Source organism: Narcine bancroftii, chromosome 4 (assembly GCF_036971445.1).
Source record: "Narcine bancroftii isolate sNarBan1 chromosome 4, sNarBan1.hap1, whole genome shotgun sequence".
NCBI lineage: Eukaryota > Metazoa > Chordata > Chondrichthyes > Torpediniformes > Narcinidae > Narcine > Narcine bancroftii.
In genome coordinates, this window is record NC_091472.1 from 70,180,346 (window position 1) to 70,194,154 (window position 13,809).

The 13,809-nt window shown below is 37.3% G+C and overlaps 1 protein-coding gene across 10 annotated transcripts in view; it reads right to left on the reverse strand.

Annotated features, from left to right (window-relative positions):
• Positions 1–13,809, reverse strand: part of usp34 (ubiquitin specific peptidase 34) — a 264,058-nt gene that overhangs the window by 179,581 nt on the left and 70,668 nt on the right. For all 10 annotated transcript variants that reach the window (XR_011355789.1, XM_069931549.1, XM_069931547.1 and 7 more), the window contains 7 exons: positions 13,380–13,510; positions 9,531–10,123; positions 8,311–8,525; positions 6,390–6,505; positions 6,185–6,312; positions 5,790–5,879; positions 468–563 (listed from right to left, as the gene is read on the reverse strand). Coding sequence is in view for 9 of the 10 variants with exons in the window: in XM_069931549.1 (XP_069787650.1) it covers positions 468–563; positions 5,790–5,879; positions 6,185–6,312; positions 6,390–6,505; positions 8,311–8,525; positions 9,531–10,123; positions 13,380–13,510 (1,369 nt within the window). In the remaining variant the exon portion in view is untranslated. The remainder of the gene's footprint in view (positions 1–467; positions 564–5,789; positions 5,880–6,184; positions 6,313–6,389; positions 6,506–8,310; positions 8,526–9,530; positions 10,124–13,379; positions 13,511–13,809) is intronic.

A 13,809-nucleotide genomic window follows, 5' to 3' on the forward strand; every position in this document is an offset into this window, starting at 1 on the left:
GAAGGACAATCATGATGGACAGAGGGATTAGAAACATTGTCAAAGAGCAGTAGAAACCAGAGAGATAGCAGTGAACGGAGTCACAACTTCATGCGCACTGCCATTATGATTCACCATTATCATCCTGCCCTTAGAGAATGGTGCAAAGTGAATGGACTTGGGCTATAAATGTAATTTTCTCCTCAAAGTAACAGCTTCTTCCAATTATCATAACTACATCTTGCATCAAAATTATTCAGAAATCTCAAGATAAACAGTCTTGACAGAAAGTTCATTTCCATTCCATATCATTATTCTTTCAGTATATAACTGAATTACTAATATTTTCTTTATTGTATTTGATGCTTGGATCATTCAACTTCTCCAAGGAAAATAAACATCATAATTTCTACCAATTCCAAATTATGAAAAAGATATGCGTGACCTGCAACTCAAAAAGGTATTAATGTATAGACACGTATACTCACAGTAAATGTTTATGCACCCCCTCTCTGACTGCCTGAATGTAGTGTATCAGGTTGTCAAAGAAAAGTTTCATCATGTTTAGTTCTTTTTCAGCCCACCTACACAATAACAAAAATATGTTAGTATATTTTACACAAATTTGTACTTCTATAACCATTACTGGAGTGCACACTTGAAATAGTATGTAATAAAAATTGACATTCATTCACTGCTGGACAGGTGACCCACTCTTTTTTGGTGTGAATAATGGAGATTTGGCCTTGAAGAACTTAAAGATCACTACCTTTGAGATACGGAACAAAATTTGCTCTCACAATTTATGTTGGAAAATAAACAAACATCTTTTGAACTCCTGTTTCCTGATGCATGAGCAGATGATATGGCTATGGATATGTGAAAATCATGATACAAACCATTTTTTTGGAACGCAAATCCTATCTCCACCATAATGCAAGGGCTGCCTCTACAAAATTACTGAAAAAAAAACAGGTTGTGACTAATTCAAGGTAAAATTATTACATCATCTAGGTAGAGACAAGTTTATGAATACGTCCATAAAAATGTATCCAAGTCTCCAAACCCAAGGACTTCCTTCCACACCATACTAAAGTGATCAATACCCATTTTCTAATCACTTGTCAAACCCAAACTCCCAACTCCTCTGCTCCAACCAAAATTGTGACCATCTTTGATAACTTGCATTTCTATAGATTGTTTATCACAAAATATTGTCACCAAAGGTGCGTGATCAAATAAAATTTGATACCTCGCCATTTAAGGAGAGATTAGGACAAATAACCAAACTGTTGATCAAAGAGGGAGGCTTTAAAGAGTAATTTGAAGGCAGGAATAGGCAGTGAAACAGAACAACTTTCAGAAGAAATGCCAGACTTTTTAGAGCCAGCATGTTACCAATGGCAAGTCATTTAAATGCAAGATGAATAAGAAGTCAAAATTTAAGGGGTGCAGATATCTCAAAAGATTGAACCCAAAAAGAGAGGAATGATAGCAAGGAAAGATCTGAAAATAAAGGATAAAAATTTTAACTGGGGAGTAATTCAAAAGGAGCTAAACACACATGCAAAAAAATTAGTGATATAATGTGAATTCAGACATGGGCCCCCAAACTTTGCATGAATTCAAATTCATAGAAGAGAGAATGAAAATGGCCAGCCCGGATTACTTTAGAATAGCCCAGTATAGAAGTGCAGAATTCCATTGATCGATTCTATCTGGTCAATCACCAAGCCTACACAAGTTACTATTAAATGGTCAGTGCCTTCCTTTGATTCTTGATCTCTGACTCTAGACTTCTCAGCTAGAGAAACATCCTCCGTAGATCTAGCTCATCAAGCCCTCTTAAGAATTTTATATGCTTCAATGAGGTCACCTCTCATTCTCTGAACTCTGAAGTAGAGGCCTTGCCTAATCAATATCTCTTTGAATTGCCATCACAAGAACCAATTTGAGGATTATTTTTACTGTCAGCTCCCCAGATAAGCATTACATCTTTTGTAAGAAGACTAAAATATCCTGCAAAATATCCCACTTTGCCCATAATTAACTGAAGACCACTACTTTTGTCCTCAAATCCTGTTGCTAGAACTAACGTAGAATTTGCCGTCCTAATGTTCTTAGTTCAGATGAAGAGTCTTTGACCTGAAAGTTGTCAATTTTTTGCAGAAATACTGATCTTTGTTTTCTGTTTTTGGTTTTATTTAAGATTTTGTCATCTGCAGCTTTTTGATTTTCCCCTCTTCCTGCTGCTTTTCTTCCTTCCATGCTTACACCCAAGCCTATTGTGGTGTCACAATGATTCCTGGTACTCCTGAACTACTCGTCTCCTGGTCTGCCAATGTTGAGTATCATTGGAACTAAGTGATACTTGCTCTGAAGCGATCTGTCTGGCAGTTACTAGGAGAGGGATGGTGTCATTAGTACATTCAATTTATGGTTGAAACGAAGGTTAATGCTTCTGGTCCTCTCAACATTTGGCTAGTCAAGATCTTTCATCCAATACAGGATGTAAGAAAAGTAAACTATTTGAACAACAAAGGTCAAGAAAATAAGGAAGAGGCAGAACTGGGTTTTATCAATTCCAATATGAAAACTAACACTGTGATTTCAGATGTAACAAATGCCAGTATACGGTAGATAAATGGCTGTTAGTCAATAGAGCTTTGCGCGTTAAATCACTTCAAACATCATGTGGCACAAGCATCAATTTCATTATTTCAAATAAAACTTCCTCATAGACAAGTTATTAGTTGCTGTCAAGCTGCTTATGTTTAATAAAAACATTGCATTTCACCCACAGTTGGCGTGATCCACTTGATTCTTCATTTTAGACAGGCCTAATTTTTTTTGTGAGAAATTACAGTAAAATACTAGTTGCTCTCATTTTCATTTTTTTTAAAAAATCCAGCAGTTAAACATGAAAATCCAGAAACTTCATCAGTGATTGCCTGTCCCTTCAGAGGGTATGCTGTTTTAATACCTTCTCATTCAATCTTCAAAATTCAATGAATTAAGTGAAACTTTGTTTCTATGAACTATTCTCATTTTAAAAAATCTTGAAAATATTAACATAAGCAGGAATTTCATTTCATACTGTACCGAGATTATCATTTAACAATCTTCGGGCAGCACAGTTAGCCATCCAGATTCAAATCTAGCACCTTCTCCCAGTGTCTTTGTTGGTTTTACTGGAGGGCTCTGATCTCCTCCCTCCCTTCAAATTGTACGGGGGTTGTAGGCTGATTGGTGTATTTAGGTAGCATGGACTTGTGAGCCGGAAGGGAATGTTATCGTGCGGTACGTCTATTTTTTTTAAAATTAGATTTTAAAAACTGACAGTGAAATAATTATAATCAAATAGATGCACTATCAATCCCTTGTAATTATAAAAAATATATTGTTTAAATAATTGTTTTTATCAAAAGCTGCTATATTTCACTGTTAACACCTATACACACATCTTAATCTTTAATTCATCCTTTATAAAGTGCTAAAAGATTGGCTAAAATTGAGCTTTTAATTTTCTGAGAATTGTGAAATGTAATGAAATGCTCAGGTGCTAGCTGATATCACTACTGCTGGATGCCAAAGATGCAACATAATTATGGAGACACAAGAGACTGTGGATGCTGGAATCTGAAGCAAAAAAAACAAAGGCTGGAGGAACTCAGTGGCAGCATCTGTGGAAGTTGAAGGTTAATCAACATTTCTGATCAAGACCCTGCAATTGTACTCATTAATAACTGATAGAAAGAAAAATGAAACCATTGTCATATCTTTGTGAGAAGCTTTCTTTGAGATCAGCAACAAAGTCCCAAAGACAAACACCCAGTGCCACAAGGACAGCTTCTTGCCCTCTGCCATCAGATTTTTGAATGGACAATGAACCACAGACACTACCTCACTTACTCTTATTTTTGCACTAATGTATTTATTTAAAATTTTAATTTTTAGCAATATTTGCACTTTAAATGCTGCGGCAAAACAACAAATTTTGTGACATGTTCATATCAATAAATTCTGAAACATTGTCACTTCACAATTCGCAAAATGTAGTAAATCATCTGCTCTGTCGAGCTAGATCCATCATTAAAATCATAGCTGATCTGGCCACGGATTCACCTCCACTTAGCTGACTGTTCCCACAACAAAAAAAACATAAACTGATTAATTCATTGTTGTTTGTGTGATTGCCCTGTATAAAATAACTTTTATGTGTTCTTTGACTACATAAAAATATTGTTTGAGTTCTAATTGATGTAACGGGCTGAGGTAAAAGGGGGGGGGGGGGGAATGCAGCTGGAGGCAGAGGAGGACCTAAATAAATACTTTGCTTCAGTGTTCACTAGAGGAACTTGGGTGAATGCAAGGTCAGTGTAAAACAGGCTAATGTGGTGAATCATGCTGTGTTTAAGAAAGAAGTGCTGGATCTTCTTAAAAAGATTCAGATAGATATTGGGACTGGACGGGATTTACCCCATGTTACTACAGGAAGTGAGGGAAGAGATTGCTGGTGCATTGGCAAGGATCTTTGTAAACTCCCTGGCCACTGAAGTACCAGAGGATTGAGGTATGGCAATTAGTTTTAGACAAGAAGCATCCTGGAAATGAGAGACTATAAAGTTATATGCCTGTAATGTGCACAGGATTTATGAGCGTATCAAGGAATATAGTCTTCTCAGGGAAAGTCAGCATGACTTTGGGAGGGGCAGGACATGCATCACAAACCTGAGTGGGTGTTGAGGCAGTAACAAAAAAAAGTGATGAAAAATGATGTGGTGTAAATGGATTTTAATAAGATATTTGGCAAGATCCTCCATGGTAGACTCATTCAGAAAATCATGAGCAATGGGATCCAAGGAACCTTGGCTGCTTGACTTTGGAATTGGTTTGCCCGAAGAAAGCAGAATATGGTAGTAGATGGAACATATTCTGCTTGGACATTGGTGATCAGTTGCATTCCACAGGGATCATTCTGGGACCCCTGCTCTATGATTTTTATTATTAATGACTTGAATGAAGTGAAGGGGTGGCTCAGTAAGTTCTCAGATGATAAAGTTTGGATGCCGATTTGGGTCGAGAAGTGGCAGGTGGAATTTAAATCGGGATAAATGTGAAGTGAGGCACTTTGGAAGGTCGAACTTGAAGGTGGAGCACGTAGTTAATGGAAGGATTCTTAACAGTGTAGAGGAACAGAGACATTTTGGGGTCCAGGTCCATAGATCTCTCAAGATTCCCATGCAAATTGATAAGAGAGATTGAGGTGTTGGCTTTCATTAGTCAAGAGATTGAGTTCATGTGCCATGAGAATGTTGCAGCTCTATAAAACTTTGGTTAGAGCACGGGAGTATTGCATTCAGCTCTTGTCACCTTATTACAGGATGTAGATGCTTTAGAGAGTGTGCAGAGGAGATTTACCAGAATGCTGCCTACATTGGAGAATGTATCTTATGAAACAAGAGTGACAGAGCTAGGGCTTTTCTCTTTGGAGAGATAAAAGATAAGAGGTTATTTAAGAGGTACATAACATTATGAAGGGATTAGATTGGGTGGACAGCCAGCACCTCTTTTCCCAGGACAACAATAGCAAGTACCAGGTGAGTGAAGGAAAGTTTAGGCGAGATGTCAAAGTTTTTTTTTGACAAAGAGAGTGGTGGGTGTCTGGAATGCATTGCTGGGGGTGGTAGAGTTGGTACAATAGGATCACTCAAAAGACTCTTGGATAGGCACATGGATGCAAGAAAAATAGACTGACCAGGCACCTAACTTAAAAATGATCATGCATTTGACAATCTTGAATTACTTACATAGTTATCCAATGTGTGTCATAACTGCTCCCAAATTGCTGAAAGGTGCCAAAAAGTTTAGGCAAAAGACGAAGTGAAACTACCACTGACCTGAATAAAGTGAAATATTCAAGGCATTATTAATATTAAACAAATCATTTAATTTTGGATGGCAAACAAATTTATCATTCGCAAGCTGTTTTGTCTGATAATGAAAATTATGCTGTCAAAAGTTTTTTTGAACCTGTAATTTTTATTTTAATTAATTTGCATTCTAAAATAAAAAAACAAGAATAAATGATTAGTTGGAAGTTTTAATTTCCTGTTATAAATTTAGTTTATGTAAAGAATCAATCATTTACTGCATATTTTAAGATTTAACAGCAATTCAACTTCAGCTTGGACTTCACCCTTACCTATCATTTGCTAGGTTTTCTAAACAACCTTCAATGAATCTCATTCTAATCTGTCGGTCAGTAAACCAGCACACAAGGGAGCACAGTAGTTTCTCAGCTTCATTTATCAATCCCTCTGAAAGGTGAACCTATGCAAACAAACAATAAGTAACCAAAGATACTATATTCAAACAGTTTTGAATTCTTCTAATGAATGTAAACATACCGCATCTTCATCTTGTACCAAGTCCCAAAGAAGAGTATTACCCTTCTTGCAAACATTGTCTAAATTGATATCCGTTACTGCATTGGAATTGTATTGATGCTTATGAACACTGGGAGCTGAAGAAAGAAGATACAGGATCCAAGTACTAAAATACAAAACTGATTCAAAAGCAAATAATATATGGAACTTCAATTTGCCATCCAAATTCACAGCATCAGGTATTATGATCCATGCTCATTGTATATACGAAGGGTAGTTTTTAAAATGTCAACCTCTTAACTTGCCTTAACCTCCTCAATGTTTGAAAAATAATCCCCTCCTGTTTCTTTTTTTGTGAAGAGCAAACCTATCATTTAAGAAATTATATTTCTATTTATTGTGATGTTACATTACAACTCTAACATTCGATACTTGAACAGTAAAAGTTATACCATGCACGTCATGTACAAATAACACATTAGCCAAGCCAGAATTTGTGAAACTTATTCTGTTATTTTATAAAAAGCTATGTGTTTGCAAGAAATAAAGTCACACCTGTTATTCAATTCTAAAATGAAATTAGCTTTAAATCAATTACCTTTCTAAACTTTATGGCAATGATTCGTGGGGGCATTGTGTCCTAACATCCTTTTCCTGAGCATTAATTTACTTCATAGATTTTTATTTAAGTCTAACATTTTTGGATCCATTTGTATGCTATTTGGAACATCTTCTCATGAACATAGTTCATAGACTCTTAAACAAATGCTAATTCCTCTTTCCAGTAACAATCTGCTATAGGAATCTATGTCAATGCAGCTTCCATTCCTGTACACTCCCTCTCAAAGTCATATATCACTCTTAATCATGGTGTTTTATTCCTGTAATCCCAAAAGAAAATCAACCATTTCTGCTCATGGGCATTTCAGGGGTATGTGTATCAATTAGTGATCACTCTAAAGGGCCAAGTTCAGACAGGGGAAAGAATCCAAGATCAGGCCATGGACAAAAATTGGACAATTTTATTCTGGACTGTTTAAAGAAACACATATACAAACAACTTCATTAACTCCCTACATTCTGTCAACCAATTAAATATTTTTCAAGTGTAATCACATTTACAATGTTGGAAATATGAAGTACAATTCTGTACAGTAACTCACACAGTCTTGCACCAGTAATCAAGATATGGTGGTATTTGCAGATAGAAAAAAGAGTAAATGGTTCAGGTTAATAATTAATTAATCAGAATCTTAAGACACATAGGAAGCTACAAATGCTCTCTGTTCAGCATCAGAATCTTAACTTATTTGTCTCTCTTCAGATAATGCCAACACCCTGAGTACTTCCAGCATTTTCTATTTTTATTTTAAATTTCCAACATCCACAGCATTTTACCTTTGAAATAATAAGCTCATCTAAGAGATTGAATTAAATGTTGCATCTAAAAAAAATACCTGTGATAGGATAGCCCTTGAGTGGTCAGCTCTCAGGAGTGGAACTGAAACCTACCATCTTTTGATTTAGAGGTGAAAATGCACCGCTTGAGCCAAAACTGACGTTAAAAAATTAAAGCAAGCTCCTTAAAAGTGCATTATAACAGCACTGAAAGGATGGAATGTGTGATGAGATTATTAAATTTGCTTATAACCAAGAATACTGAATTCCTAAAAATGAGATTGGAACTCAATTGACTGTGCTTATTATGTTCAGGATACATTTAATATTTTCAGTTACTAAAACTAAATTCAGCATTGTCATAAATGTGAATTTCTCTCACCCAATCCCTCTAATACTGGCTAAAATCAAACATATAAAATGACATTACATTATGGAAATAAATTTGGATTACTATCCGTAATTCTCAATCAACAGTGCCAGATGAGCAAATGCCTTTGAATTCTTCCATTTAAAGTTAAAAATATATATTCATTTTCCTTACCTTGACTAAGATGTTCATGGTAGATAGATGCAAGATTAGGTAAATGTTGTTGAAGGTGAGATGTAAGTTCTGCATGAGAATTAATCTGTACAAGTTCTTCCTCACAACCTGATTCTTCTCCATCAAAGTCTGCCATGTTTTTTTCAGACTTCGCACTGACCTGAGAACTACTACAGCTGACATCATCTGCACTCATCATATCATCACCCAAGTGCCTAGAAAATAATTATAGGATTTTTATAATTTATTTTCTTTATTACATTTGTAATGTAAGGCAATTCTTATGGACTTTCACTACACTATTCATGTAATGCAAATATAATTTAGATGCATGAAATTAATATACAGTCCATGTACCGGATAAGGTGTAAAGACAAAAAAAATCTCTGAAATCCCACAGATCTCCACATCACCCTATTTTTATAATTGGTTTGAGTTCAAAACATCCTATCTGCACAAAATGTCAGAATTTTAAACAAAATAATAACATTTGTATCACTGAAGGGGAACTGGTTTACCATCAGAGATCAATAGAAGACTGGCACAATAAACTTTTCTCATAAGAGTGCAAAAAGAGGAGTTAATTTAGCCTCTCAAATTAGCCTGATATTTGATGATTCTGGACCTCCTCTACTTTCCTGCATAACCCTCAGATCCTCCAATTGTCTCAGATTCCTAAAAGCTCCAAATTTCAAAACGCACAGCATCCCTAATAAAAATCTAAGGATGAGATTTCTGGATCTACAATACCTGTGAAAAAAGAAATTTTCAACCCCCTTCTCCTGAGATAAATGCTTTCTTGCAATAAGCCCAGTGGAAAAAGCCCTCAGAATTAACTCTGATCAATTACCCTGAAAATGTTGAGTCTCAGTTAATTTTTTTCTCAATGTTCTAAATCTAAGCTCTCTTGAATATAAACCAATCTTTCTCAATCTCTTTTCTAGAATTCCCTTGGCCAAAAAAAAATGTGAAATGTTCTCACACCAACACAAAACCAAGTGTACATCTTGGTAATGGACCCAAAGTTAGGCACAATACTCCTTACATCATTTGATTTCAAAATAACTTCTGTTAGATTGCAGAGTCTTTTACAGAGTCTACAAAATAATAGATGGAAATTAACAAAACTAATTTATTCCAGTATTAAACAGCATGAAGAACTGTTGCGTTTCATTCAAATGCTAAGTGATACGAGTTCAGAAAATCTTTGTGAAACTTACCCATCATGATGTTGCTGCTGACCAATGAACCGTCTGCAGTTAAATATTTCATTTCCAATCGTCTCTCCTAAAAAATCTCCAGTCCGAGTAATACATGAATCTTGCGAACCTTGTGATACGTGTGCAGTATTTATTTCCCCTGACATATCACGTTCAGAGTCCTCAGGATGTGAGCAAGTATCGAGAAGTCTTATTCGATTCTCTCCTGTTGGAACTGCATCAGTACTGTAAGAATTATCTTTGCCCGATCCACTATCAGGTCTGTCACATTCTGCTCCACCAGGTGATTCAGACATACAAATTCCCGACTGCGATTCTGCGCTCAGAGTTCTTAACTCAGGATTCCTGCTCTCATTCTGGGGGCTCTCATCTCCCTCCTCATCATCGTCGTCGTCATCCTCTTCTTTGAGGGCTTCACTGTCTGCCATATCCTCGGAGCGGACTTCACTTGCTGGACTTCCAGCTGACTGACTGGCATGGCTTGAATTAACTTCATTACTAGAACCATCACTGTGCCCACTGCTACTGCCAGGCCCACTACTGGCATCTTCACCACTATTGGCAGTCTCATCAGAACTTCCTTGCATAGACTCCTAGGAAAAAATATTAGTTGCTCAATTAAATTATTCAATTTTATTCTTGTTATTGAAAAATTCTTAGAAAAGTTCATTCAACAGGAAAGCAACAGTCCTTCAAGAATTCAAATTGTTTAATTATCACTTTTAAGATGTACTGTATAATTATTCTCAAGGCAAAAATAAATTCTTGCTGAAGGTTAGGAAAGTTCTTTACATTTACTTAAAATGAGTAAAAGCCATTGATAATTTACTAAGTCATTAACTAAAACTCAAACTTCAAGCTGTGAAGTAAAGGAATGGCAGAGTAATTTGGTGGAGTAGACTATGTACCTTTTACCATGTGGAACATCATCAATGACCTGGACAGCCATGTGTGCAGGAGGAGTCTCCAACAGCAATAGCTTGAACTCCAGGTTATGGAGCTGGAGCAGCAGCTTAAGTCACTATGACACAACTGACACGGAGAAATTTATGAACAGCGCATGTAGAGAAGTGGTCACCCTATGCATTTAGGCAGAGAGGGAATGGATGGTCAGCAGACTGGAAACAGAAAGCAGAAGTCTCCCATTTCCACTCTATTTTTGGATATTGATGAGTACCAATGGATCTGAAAGGGAGTGAAGCATAATAGCACAAGTGGTTCAGCTGCACAGGAGTAAAGGAAGCAGAGTAGGAGAGCAAATGTAACAAGGAATTCAATAATTAGGCATAGCTGCTTTCATAGATTCAATACCAGGATGTGATGTGACCTCACTGGTGCAAGGGTTTACACAAAAATGCTGGACAAACTCAGCAAGTCTTTAGGTAGCAAAGATAAAGATACAAGACAAACGTTTCCAGCAGGTGCCTGGATAAAATGGCAGGGGGAGAGGCAGGGGCAAGAGCACAGGCTCAAAGGCAAGAGGTCAGAGATGAATTTGGGTGGGAGGGCATAAGAGAAAAAAAAGCCAAGAAGTGATAGGGGGAGGAAATAACACCCAAACAAAGGTGTGGAGAACTGGAGGAAAGGAAATCGGGGAATAGGGAAAAGAGGGAGACAGGGCAGAGGCCTAACGGAAAACAGGGAAGTTGATGTTAATGCCATCGGGATGGAAGAGTGCCCAGACAGGATTTTAGGAGTTGCTTCTCTTTGTGTAGCCTCGGTTTGGCAGTGCACGAGGCCATAGGCAGAGATGTCAGCATGAGAATAGGGTGTGCAATTCAAATTATTGGCCAAAGGGAGGTCCCCCTATTGCAGCGAATAGAGCAAAAGTCCTCAACAAAACAATCTTCCAGACTGCATCTAGTTTCTCCAATGTAGAGAAAGCCAATATAGGTACAATGGGTGCTGTAGACCTTGCAGAATCAAAAGCGTTGCTTCACTTGGAGCTCCAACTGATGGCGAGAGAGAGGAGGTGTGGGAGCAAGTCTAGCACTTCCTGCAGACACAGGATAGGTACTACAGGGACTATTAGTGGGATGGGATGATTCAATAAGGGAGTCATGGAGTGACTCTAAAGAAAGCAGAGAAGAGAAGTTGTGTCTGGTGGTGGAATCACGTTGCAGGTGGCATAAATTATGGATTTGGAGGCGAGGATGAGGGAAATTGTGTCCTTTCTGTGACTAGGGGCAGATGTGTGGAAAATGGAGAAAATACTTGTGAGGGCTGATTTTGATGCTAGTATAGGGAAAGCCATTTTTTTGGAGGACATCTCGGATGATCTGAAATCGATAACCTCATCCTGGCAGCAGATGCAATTGCAACAGAGGAAGAGAAAGGAATAGAATCCTTAGAGGGGACCATGTGTGAAGAGTAGTCGTCGAGGTCATTGTGTGAGTTGGTGGATTTGTAGAAAGCGCCCATAGAGGGTTTTTTCTCTCAAGATGGAGACAGAAAGGTTGAGAAAGTGGAGTGTTGTCATAGATGACCAACTGAATTTGAGGTTGGGGTTAAAGTTAGTTAAAAGTGAAATGGATAAAAATGATGAGCTCATCATGGGTGCATGAGGTAGCACCAACAGTCACCTGCTAACTTTTTAACTCCATAGTCTATGGGTGCATGGAACAGCTGCACAGCACCCTGAAGGAAGAGTGAACAGCCTGGTTAATTTCAGTACCAATGACACTGGCAGAAACACCTTCAGCCATAGTTTAGGAAACTTGGAAAGAGGTTGAAAAGTAGGATTTCAAAAGGTTGTTATGACTGGCTAACTAGTTGTGCAACATGTTAGTGAGTAGGAAGATGGAGCAGAAAACTGACTGCAGATACAGTGTACGAGAAAGGACTTTATATTCTGGAGAAATTATAGTGGCTTCAACAGAAATGTGATCGATATCCTTGTGGTCACCCATGCTATTTACGGCAGCAGAGGGAAAAAAAATCAGATTTCAAATGAAGATGGTAAAAGAGCCTAGTTTGAAATAGATTATAGGGTCTCAGGTGTAAGTGTATTCAGGAAGGCAAAGGGAAATGAATAGTAAAGGACAGTGATGGGGTCATGATAAGCAGAATCAATCAAGATGGAGAACAGCATAATCTTGGAGGTTATCCACTTTGTGAGACCACAAAATATTGTGGTTCAAAGTTAACTGAGAATCTTGTGCATGAAAGACAAGAAGTTAGTGTACAGGTACTGTAAGAAATTAGGAACGTGCCACGTGTTAGTGATAGTGAGTAGGAAATGGGGTAATGGAATAGAAATGTTTTGATGCAGTTTTATAGGCACTAAATGGAGTACTGCATAGTTTTGGTCTCCATATTTAAGGATCTGTTTACATTGAAGGCAGGGCAAATAAAGTTCATCAAGCTGATTCCTGGCATGCAAATATTGACCATGAATGAAAAAGACAAAGCTGGTTGGGCCTATATACAATGAGGAATGACAGGTAGTCTTATTGAAGCCTAAAAATTTGAAGGGGCTTGATGCATGCTGACAGAATGCTCCACCTAATGAAGGAATAACTAAAAAAGCATATCATCAAATTAAATTACTGATGATATTAGTCAGTGATGAGGAATTTCTTTTAAGTCATGAATAATTGAAATTCTCCACCCAAGAATTGCAGAAAAACTCAGAATAAACTCAAAGCTGACATTGACAGGCATTTGGATGCCAAAGGAATTGAGAAGTATGGGAAAGTAGCATTGAGGTCAAGATTGAAGAAAAGAAGAAGCTTGAAGGGCCAACTGGCCCAGATCAGCTTTAAATTATGTTCTTTAACAGTCTGATAATGACACATGACTGGAACTTAGTCCTTCCCACTGAATTGACTTGGATTTTAAGGTTCATACCTCTGTATCAGACAGTCGCTGTTGGCCACGCTTTGCTCTGTTCATCATTTGCTCATCCATTTCAATGTCACTGCCTCCACTATGATGTGTGTCACTGTTGTCACTACTCTGTGGACTAGCTGCAGGGGATCCTGTCAAATGTTTACATGCTTTGTAAATTAATTAAAAGCAGTTAACAAACATTCTGAATGGTCTAATTTTTATTAAGATTATACATTAACTCTTAATCTTAACCAATGACTGCCTCATACATTAAAATAGCTGAAAACGAGCCATTGCACAGAGCACTGTTCTCAGTTCTTCTCGCTCAAAGCAAATAAAGAGTAAGCTACTAATATACTTTTTTTTTTAAAAATGTCATACAGTTACATCCTTTAATACATGGAAGTTAGTCAAGAATTCAAAAGAGCACCAAGCAGATATCATTCTT